Source organism: Myripristis murdjan, chromosome 9 (assembly GCF_902150065.1).
Source record: "Myripristis murdjan chromosome 9, fMyrMur1.1, whole genome shotgun sequence".
Taxonomy (NCBI): Eukaryota; Metazoa; Chordata; class Actinopteri; order Holocentriformes; family Holocentridae; genus Myripristis; species Myripristis murdjan.
This window is the reverse complement of record NC_043988.1, coordinates 30,510,814-30,520,762: the sequence shown is the minus strand read 5'-3', so window position 1 is coordinate 30,520,762 and position 9,949 is coordinate 30,510,814. Positions and strand designations below refer to the sequence as shown.

Sequence of the window (9,949 nt, the reverse complement as noted above, 5' to 3'; positions counted from 1 at the left end):
TTGGTTATCCGTGCTCCCGCCAGGGGTCGCTCACACACCAAATTTTCGAAAGGGGGGTTTATTGTTTCTTTCCGTTCGGCAGCCGAAATTACTATTTGCTAATCTAAGCTTCACAGTTGTACAAACAACTACCAAAAACGGGAAAATGGTACGTGTTTTCTTGTTGTTAATTGCTGCGTGTGTTGCACTAGTTTGAGCAGTGTTGTGTTTTTTCTGTAGTTGTGGAGGAATTGCAAAAAAGTGCGGTTTGAATTTGAACTGTGCACAGTCGACCAGAACGTGTGTGGCTAAAAGCTAGTTAGCTAACACATGCTAGCGCCACCGTTAGCTCGGTTAGCTCGAGTTTCACGATTCCCGGCAAGGTTGCATTACATTTTCTACTATAAATTTGTTAGAGTTGAGCTTTTCCAAACTTGGGGTAACACACTAACAGCGTCTGCTCACCATAGGTATTGTAGCTTGCAGCGAAAGCCTGGTTAGCCGACGTTAGCGGGCTAACGCTGCAACGGTTAGCCATTCATTGGTGTAGCGTTAGCTGTTAGTTGGTTAGCCGCTGGCTATTATCTGAAACCTGGTTGTTTAATCTGTTCTTGACGTTTGTTCATGGAGATGTTGTTGTAACATACACACGCTCGTGTGTGATTTCTATATCCTCGATTTGACGTTATTGTGCAAACTTCCTGAAGCCGGTTATATGTTTTGATGTTTTGAAAACTCAACGTCTGCTCTCTCGGCTAAAGCGGCGCGTCTGTTTTGCCGTGTGTGTGTGTGTGTCGCGGGGTTTACTAGTGGCAGCCCGCTGACGTCTTTTATAAACTTTTTCTTCAGTTTTCCAATTGGTTTCATACGTGGGTACTTATTAGTCAATTACATTGATTAGCAGTGAACCGATTTTTCCCACAACGAACCAAAGTGTGTGTTATTTTTGCCACCATTGTGACTTTTACCTTAAAGCACTCCGTGTTATATTTTTGATTGGCGGGAAAGTACACAAGAGTAGACAGCTTTCTGTACACATTTGAGCGTTTGATGCAGTTTTATTATCATTCTCTGTATTTGAACCTGGAGCCGAACAGTTGAGGCAGTGTTTATGATTTCATGTTGGGAATACGCCTGGTTTCTGACACTCACTCACGACTTGAATTGTAAATGTAGTCCTTGAATGTGGTGGGAGGACGGGCTGAGTGTGAAAGCCTGAACAGCAGTGTTGTTGTAGTGGGGACCTCGGATGTGTCACAACACATCTGTGGCACAGGGCTGCACGATGTGGACACAATTTCATATTTCGATATTTATGCGAAATCTCCGATAGTTATGATATTGCCGCGGGTTCGCCCACATTTGAAATTATACGTTTTGCAACAGTGAAAATTAAACATGCTTAAATCAATAGCATAACACCAAATGGACATAGTTGCTTTACAAAGTGTTTTATTGATCAGAACAGACCAGTCACTGTCTAAGGCTAATCCTAAACCATAAATTGGAGATCATCCATGTTGTTGCCTTTTGTGATATTAATCTCTCACATGATCATATCTAGATAACAATATGATAAGTGTATTTCTCAGCCCTACTCTGGCACCAGTTTAGCTTTGTTTGGTTTGGTGTTACATTCTTGAATTCACCCACATACAGGCTGGTGGCAAGGCAGGAAAAGACAGTGGGAAAGCCAAGGCAAAAGCAGTATCGCGCTCCCAGAGAGCTGGGCTGCAGGTAAGACTGAACACCTTCTATTATTAGCTCCTCAGATTGTCTATGTTGCCTGCATTTTTAGCCTGAAGCACTGATTCTCAATCAGAATCTGCCTTTTCCCCTTTGGCGTCTAACAAAAGTTTCATGTGTTTCCTGCCAGTTCCCAGTGGGTCGTATCCACAGGCACTTGAAGACCCGTACAACCAGTCATGGCCGTGTAGGAGCCACAGCAGCAGTGTACAGTGCAGCCATCCTCGAGTACCTCACGGCTGAAGTAAGACATTACCTAACTTGCATGTTGATATTGGCTTACTCTGCTGCTGACTGTCATGGCATGCCCTGGAATGGTGTATATATGGAATGCTACATCATTGCTGTTTGCATTTTGCATTAATGCTGTTGTTAACTTTTGTTCCCAGGTACTAGAGTTGGCAGGAAATGCCTCCAAAGACTTGAAGGTGAAACGTATCACTCCCCGTCACTTGCAGCTGGCCATTCGTGGTGACGAGGAGTTGGACTCCCTCATCAAGGCCACCATTGCTGGAGGAGGTGAGTTGACGGCGCCCACACACCTTATGGAGGAGTGCAGTTTACTGTGCAAGCAAGGGGCAAATCTCCCTTCATATCCAGACATTTCCAACTTTCCGCAGACTTATTTTCACTTTTTTATGCTGTAAATGCATATATGTAGGCGTGTAATTACATATGCATTTCATTATCAGTCAGTTCTGTTGATGAACATGTGCTGCCCCACTAAGCAAGGACCTGTGTTGCTGTTTTCAGGTGTGATCCCGCACATCCACAAATCCCTTATTGGGAAGAAGGGCCAGCAGAAGACTGCGTAGGTGCCATGATGACCAGAAACGTGGGGGCTTGGACCGGACCAGGAGTTCACATGTGTTCTTTTTTATTATTAATATTATAGCAAAGGAAGAGTGATTGTTAGGATTTGTGTTATTGTCATATTTTCCCATAACTAGGAAAAAAATGAAAACCCCCATAACAAAAAATTAAAAAAAAAAAACAACCTTTGTATGTTATTGTAGAACGTCTGGGGAGTTCGGGACTATGTCAAGTGGTGACAGTGAATTTTTGATTGGCCTGGGATTCTGTAATGTTTTATACTGAAAATGGAGTTGTTAAAAACCATTTTTATATAAAAAAAAAAAATCTTGTTTTTTGTGGTTATTTCCTTGCACTTCTGTTCTCAAAAAAATTAAAATACAACTTTTTGAGGAGACTTGTTTTTGATAGAGCATCAGTAAACCAGCAAAAGCTAAATGAGGAATGGTGCATTTAAAATTCCATAAGAGTATTAAGAATTTCTATATTAATAATGAAAACTTGTTCGAGGTATTGACCAGTAGGTGCAGAAATCAGAAATGTGTTTTGCTTGAAGTCGCTTTGCCCTCAGCTGCTGCACCATCAGCCCTGCTGAGGAGCAAATGTCTTGCCATCTGTGATCTCCACATCACCCCTGAATATCACTGATATTTTGAGATTTGGAGAGGGACCAACGATGCAGACAGACTGCAGAATAAAAACCCGATCCACAACAGGAATCACTCGTAATTCAAGCTCACAACTAAATATCCATTTGATTTTTTTTTTTTCAGTCATTTTCAGATATCCTAGCAGTCAGGCAAATAACAGGGATTTCTTTATCCAAATTCACCATTTTCATCTTCCAGATAGAACAAAAAAATTGTCTGTGTAATGATAAATCACTTCCAAATAGCCATCCAAACAAGCATGAAGAGGACAAAAGAAACTAGGTGAACCTGTTAATTTCAGCTTAAATTCATTATCGATATTTTAAGTTATGTGGAAGTAGTGGAAACTGGCTGATGAGAAATCAGAAAATGTTGAATTAACAGTCTCTTTCGAGCAGAAAACAGTTGTCGAGGTATTCTCTCAGTCAGATTTTCTGTTTCTTGAAAATCATTTCTTTGTGCACCAGTACACAGTTTCTCCTGCAGCTCATAAAAGGCTCATTGTCTGAATCACTGATCCTGGAGGGATCATGTGTCAGACCACTGAGGCTCCTGTGACAAAATTTAAAGTCTTGTTTAGGCTTAAATGAGTGAATCATAACTTGGGTCCAGATGTTTCTCCCCTGCTGCACATCAGTTTCACAGTCCAGCACACTGTGTGACACTGTTAATCTTGTGCATTGACAAACTGCCAGCAGAGGGCGCTAGCGACATTCACAATAATAATCTGACCTCTTCCTTTGAATGAATAGCAAGTACTTGATATGAGTTTTTTTCCCCCCCAGCATAGCAATGGTTCATTTAATGGACTATTCATTCTCCACAGCCTTTCCCTCATTTTAGCCATACCCAACTTATGCCTGACCCGAGCCTAAACCTAACCTCAACCAATAAGCCAAAACGCCTGCTTAATATTGTGAAAAGTTACATCAGCATGCTGTGGAAAAATGATCTATAGGGTTCCTCTGGCAACATAAAGAGGAGTAATAGCAGTCTGCAACAATATTCACAGTGCACATTCAAAACAACAATGACAAGAATGGTTCTGGAGTATGATTACAAAATCATAAAGTGTAATAAAACCATCCATATTTCATTAAGGGTGTGTTGAGATTGGTTGCTGCACAAAATCACCAAGAAATTTCAGCTATGGCACTTTTTTCATTGAGGAGCAGGAGAAGAGAAATCCAAAACTGAGAGTGAGGGTCAAGAATCCTTTTATTTATTTATTCATTTTTAACCAGAAAAGTCAGTAAAAGTTAATTAATATTTATAAAGAAGGCCTGGTAAGGGGTAAAATGTCTTTCAGCTGGGAAATGGGTGGAAATGGGAGAAAATAATTGCATTAATAATAGAAGTCACAGCAAAACAAAGAGTTACCTGGGACCGGACTTGGTGATTCTTCAGGATGCTGCAGTTTTCATGCGATTGGGGTTCATTTGCTTGTTGCAGCATCACTAATCTCTCGCGTGTATGTAATGAACTTGGGGTGATCTAACGTAATGTGCAGATCTTGCATACAACCTGCACACACACACACACACACACACACACACACACAAACAGACTACTATCAACATCTGTGGACGTTCAAAAACATCTCGATAAAAAGATGAAACCGGCCATGATCAATCAGGAAGATGGAGATGTATGATAACAAATTCCTTTTTTTAATACAGTAGGTAGGCCAATTTAATTTAAATGGATTGGAGCAGCACATGCACACATGCACAAACACACACTGAATGTGTGTGGGCAGCTCACAAGTGCACAAAGGATTTCCCTTTTCATTTAACAAGATGATGGAAAAAACTTACATGAACTGGCCTGCTGCTGCCCTGTACAGATAACACTAAAAAAAAAAAAAAAAAAAAAAAAAAAGGATTATTAGGGTGTAAACTTGCACATTAACACAATTTTTATTTTTAAACAGCTTGAACAAGGACAGCTCGGTGTCTTATCTGCGAATAGTCCCATATTTATTCCCAATTTTTTCCAGTGCAAAGCTGAAATGAGTCAGGGCCAGCGTGTCCTTAATGCTCTGCCCCCGCCACCTCCAAAAACAGCATTTTTGTGATTCCTGAGATAAAATTTTGTCAACAGCGGTGATTATTCTGAAGTGCAGCAGTGTTGTTGATGGTGCTTTCATTCGCCAGTGAAACACACTTTGAGCCTCGGCCTTGAAAAGACTTCACTCGGCTCTTATCAAGGTCAACATGACATGCGGTTTTCCCACCGCAGGAGTGCAGCTCAACTTTCAGAGCAACATTCATACTTTGTCAATATTTAGGGAGGGGAATACTCTCTCAATATTATTTCAAGCCCAAAGAGAAAGCGTTCATTATTTTCTTTTTAAGGCGTGTGCAGTTTACACAAACAGCATCATTTATGTTACTGCGGTTTGCTCTCTTCACGGTGTCCGTGTGGTATTACTCATTTGAAATCCTTATTTAAAGTAGATTCAAATACAGTGCTCGTCTACTCTTGCACAGTGGTCACCCATCATGCATTTAGCTCGCATTTTTCAGAAACAAATGCCTTTTAAGATGTTGTACAGTGCTCATAAACAGTGTTATTCCTCAGAGCAAAAGTTGATTTTGGTAAATACTGATGAGAAACATGCCTAATTTAAGAATAATTAACCCGCAGTAAGAGCTGAGCCTCTTTTTATGTGGTAAGTGGTGTTCTTCTTTTGATTTCAGCAGCTCACCATCACACACTGCATTTTCCTCCCTGGTCCCACTGGCTGAAGTCTAAGAAAATCTCTTTATGAGACTGCAGAAGAGCAAGCAGCCCTACTGGTGGGATGAGCAACCTCATCACAGGCACAGACAGCCCCTGGTTTAATAAAAATATTCAGAGCCACTTTTGAGGCTGTGTTTGCTCGTGATCGACTCAGAAGTGTAATGACTCTGAAATGATAAAACATGCTATTTAGACGGCACGGCTGTGCTGATGCCGAGAATCTTATTAAGATACCACAAGGCCGGACTTCTACAAAAACAGAAAATATCACTTCACATGGCCCGGATTTGAGCTTTTCTTCTGTGGATTAACATGGAAATACCCTCAGATCTGGGTCATGTAGGGTTAATCGTTTAATTTTCCTTCTCCTGTTTAAATCCAGCCATTGTCAGCTACAAATGAATGATATTTAGAGATTCCTCTGGGGACGCTGGAGGAAAACAGCATATGCTAATCGTGGTCACATCGCTGCCGTGCTTCATTTGTAAAACTGACGCTGCATTGTAATAAGGGATCATGTGATTCTTAAAGTGATAACCTGTGACATTTTCATACAAATAAATCTCCACTTTGCTACTTTCTATCAGCGACCGAGACGGCACAATAGCAATCCAACCAACCCTCAGTTCATTAAAGCTTTTACCAGAGAGCTTCATAATAGAAGGAACAGGAAACCATTGGCGCAGTGCACACTATCCACCAATAAACACTTTTTTCCAGTGCAACAATTGCTATTTTACATTTTCTATTGTATGACTTAGCCTTATTTATACCAAGTCTTATCAAGTGTTGTGTGTTATCAAGGATGTTAACTTTCATCTATTTATTCTTTGACTTTGCTTAGCTTTTAAAAAAAAAAAAAAAAAAAATCGTATGCTTTCAGTGTGTTTATTCTTTGTGTTTGTTCTGTCTTAACCTTATTGTTTTTTATGTCACTGCGATTGTGGTGCTGCAACTGTGGCTGCGTCCGGCACTTGAAACGCAGCCTGAAACGAATTTCACCTCGGGGACAATAAAGTTCATCTGATCTGATCTGATATGTGGGGGGCGGAGGTCAAATGGCGACTACACCTGGAGACAAAACTGTTCGGTTCTTGACATCGTGGAAATGATGTGGGCAAAAATCTAATGTATGTTTTGAATAAAGTCACTTTCACTGCCAGGACATTTGAAATGAGACACTTTTTACGTTTACTGCAGTAGATTTTTACAGCGCGACTTCTACCTCTACTGCAGTAAAACATCAGCAAAGTAACAGTAGTTTCTTTCCATCGCTGGTTGGCACACGAGGCCATTAAAGCCGAATCTGATTCTGAAAGGCGTCACAGTATTATGCACAGTTTGACTGACAGGTGAAGTGCAGTGTAAATAACACTACAGAGATCACTGCTGAACACACAGGACGGCGAAACACATGAATATGATCACTTTTGTCTTTTCTCATTCATCTTCATTCATTCTCAGGTTGAGGGAAAGTTAGTCACGAAGCCCTCTGCGAACTCAGGAACCCCACCGACGTAATGAAGATTTCTCTCATCAGATATGACATGATTCTCACTGAGACGGGTCGTCCACGCGAGGATGAGGCTCGCCGGGAGCACATGAAAGACGTAGCTGCCTTGCATCTTCAAAGAGCAAGAACCATTTGTTTATTCTTACATCTGTCTCTCTCTCTGTCTCTCGCTTTCCAGCCTCTCTGGAGGACAGGAAGATGCATGAGAGCGAGAGGCCGGCCTTCAGCTTCTATCTTCCTCTGCAGCAAACAGGTGATGACTGAAACGCACCACACAAACAAATGACCACTCGTAGAGGATTAAATTACAGCATTTTTATATTAATAAACATCTGTTTTACGACTTTATATTGTCAATTTATGGATGGACAACATTTCCAGCTCAGCAGTGCTTTTGCTGGTCCGACCACATGGTATCAGCTTGGCTTTTCCTGGGAAAAATGCATTTTAAGCTACAACCTGCAGCACAAAAAAGGGGAAAAATAGGGTTCCCCAAAAGGCAAATGATAGGGATGCACCATCATTTCCTGTTCGCACAACACTGTTTACTCAATGCATTGTGAATGGCCTGCATGCATAGTTAGGCCTTTGTTTTTGTGTTGCCTGCATAAGCCTGTTGAGAAAGCTTCTCCCTCTATCATTTTAATAAATCACAAGCTGCAACATTTTGCTTGTTTGCGATAAACAGAAGAAGAGCTGGGTTGTTAGCATGAGCAGCACTAGCTACTAAGGGGTGAACAGACAAAGAAAAGGGCGCCACCTACAGGAACTCAAACTCCATCCACAGCAAATCCGAGGAGTCAGACGTCACAGTCCTGCCCGCACTCTTTGATTGACAGGTGATCTCTGGGAAGTGTAGTGCAATTAGCTCTCAGTGGCAAGGTCGCAACTTAAAAAATGAAAGAAGATGAAATAAATCAATGCATAAAATTGAAAACAAAGATTTCAAGGATAATTATGCCACTTTTTTTGGTAGAAAGTATGGATTGAGTTGCTGCAGACCTCAACATACTGTACAGTATATCTCTAGTTGAGAAAACTGAATTGTGTTTCTCACTGCAGTCGTGACTCAAACACAAAGCGCAACCCATGCGGTGACCTGTACAAGTGATTCGCTAAGGGACGGTAGTGAAACTGAAGGTAATTCCTTCACGATGAAAAGAAACGCAGGCTGACTTTGATCCTCGCAACATGCAGGAAACATGTTAGATAGACGCTGACAGGAAAAACATGTTCGTACTCCGTTTGAGGAGAGATGAGAGAGGGCGGGAGAGAGTGACAGGAGCTTCTCGCGAGCTCTGCTGATGCCTGTCACTGAACACCATAAAACATTTCCCTAACGTCTTTATCATGGGTGATGTTGTTTTGTAAAGCTTCTGCTAATCATTTGGGTTACCTCTGTCATTTACATGTATCTCTTCGCCGTGTCTGCACGCTGTCCTCTTTTTTCTTTCTTTTTCTCTTTGTCACACTTTGTTTTCCAACCCTGAAAAGAACCCAATTGCTGCCATTCATTTTTGTTAGGTGTGAAAAACATCTTCCACATACTTCCACATGCTGCTTGATTGTGTTGGGGAAAAAAATGCTTATCGTCATGTAATTGTGGTTTAACATGTCAGAAATTGAAGTGTCTACCAGAAAACAGACTCTCTTAAAGGAACATACCAGTGATTATGAATGTTTGGCCCATTTTGTACAATTTACCCACATTTTACATTGCAGCAAAACATTTTTCAAATCATGAGGGGAGTACTAAAGATTTAACCACATGTAATCCCGTTTTTGGTTGAAATACCCACCTTACAATGTTCTGCTTCTGCCGCCTAACAAAGTCCTCAACATTCATAAACCACAGAAGTGATAATTTACTGTGTAAAGTAAACGTTTCCCCAGGGACTATTTTTCCTGGCGGAGGGACTGAATCAATTTCAAGTCATGAAAACACAACAGTGCTGCTGCTTTTAGGAAAACTAATGTGGAAGACTTTATTGTGATGGAACACTGGTGTTTGGAGAAAGTTTGAAGTCTGAAAGTTAATTTTCATATGAATGGATCAAATGAATGGAAACCAATGGCTTGATAAAAGGAGGAAGAGTAAGGAGGAAGGAAGAGTCCTAAAATGCAACTTGCTTTGGGAAAAGATTAGCAGAAACTTGAGGTATAAATTATTATAATTATTATTGTAAAAAATCATGAAAAATCACTGGTATGGTCCTTTAACTCTGTCATATGTCTTTTGTTTTTTCAGCAGAACTGTTAGTGGAGCCAGCATTCAAATTCAGCTAAGTAAGACAATGCAATGTTTATTTATATTTTAAAATAACGAAAAAACAAGAACATCTTTAAGAATCTAAGTAGACACACATATAAAAATGAACGGAGGTCCTGTAAACTACTCGCAGACATAGTTAAAACGGCTGTATTTTAAAAATTGGGGTGGAATGCTCCTTTAAAGTGCTGTCTGGAAGTGAGGCTGAGCTCAGTGGACGCTGGAGGCTCAGGC

The 9,949-nt window shown here is 40.8% G+C and overlaps 1 protein-coding gene across 1 annotated transcript; it reads left to right on the top strand.

Annotated features, from left to right (window-relative positions):
- On the top strand, positions 1–2,789 carry h2az2a (H2A.Z variant histone 2a). The gene is made up of 5 exons (XM_030060978.1): positions 1–148; positions 1,639–1,716; positions 1,856–1,969; positions 2,115–2,244; positions 2,479–2,789. The coding sequence occupies exons 1-5, from the start codon at positions 146–148 to the stop codon at positions 2,538–2,540; spliced, it is 387 nt and encodes a 128-aa protein (XP_029916838.1). The 5' UTR covers positions 1–145; the 3' UTR covers positions 2,541–2,789.
- Positions 2,790–9,949: the final 7,160 nt, after the last annotated feature.

Excerpts from the sequence above, each read along its gene's own strand:
- h2az2a (XM_030060978.1), top strand. Across the intron at positions 1,970-2,114 it reads TCGAGTACCTCACGGCTGAA|GTACTAGAGTTGGCAGGAAA; the intron begins GTAAGACATTAC and ends TTTTGTTCCCAG. Across the intron at positions 2,245-2,478 it reads GGCCACCATTGCTGGAGGAG|GTGTGATCCCGCACATCCAC; the intron begins GTGAGTTGACGG and ends TGCTGTTTTCAG.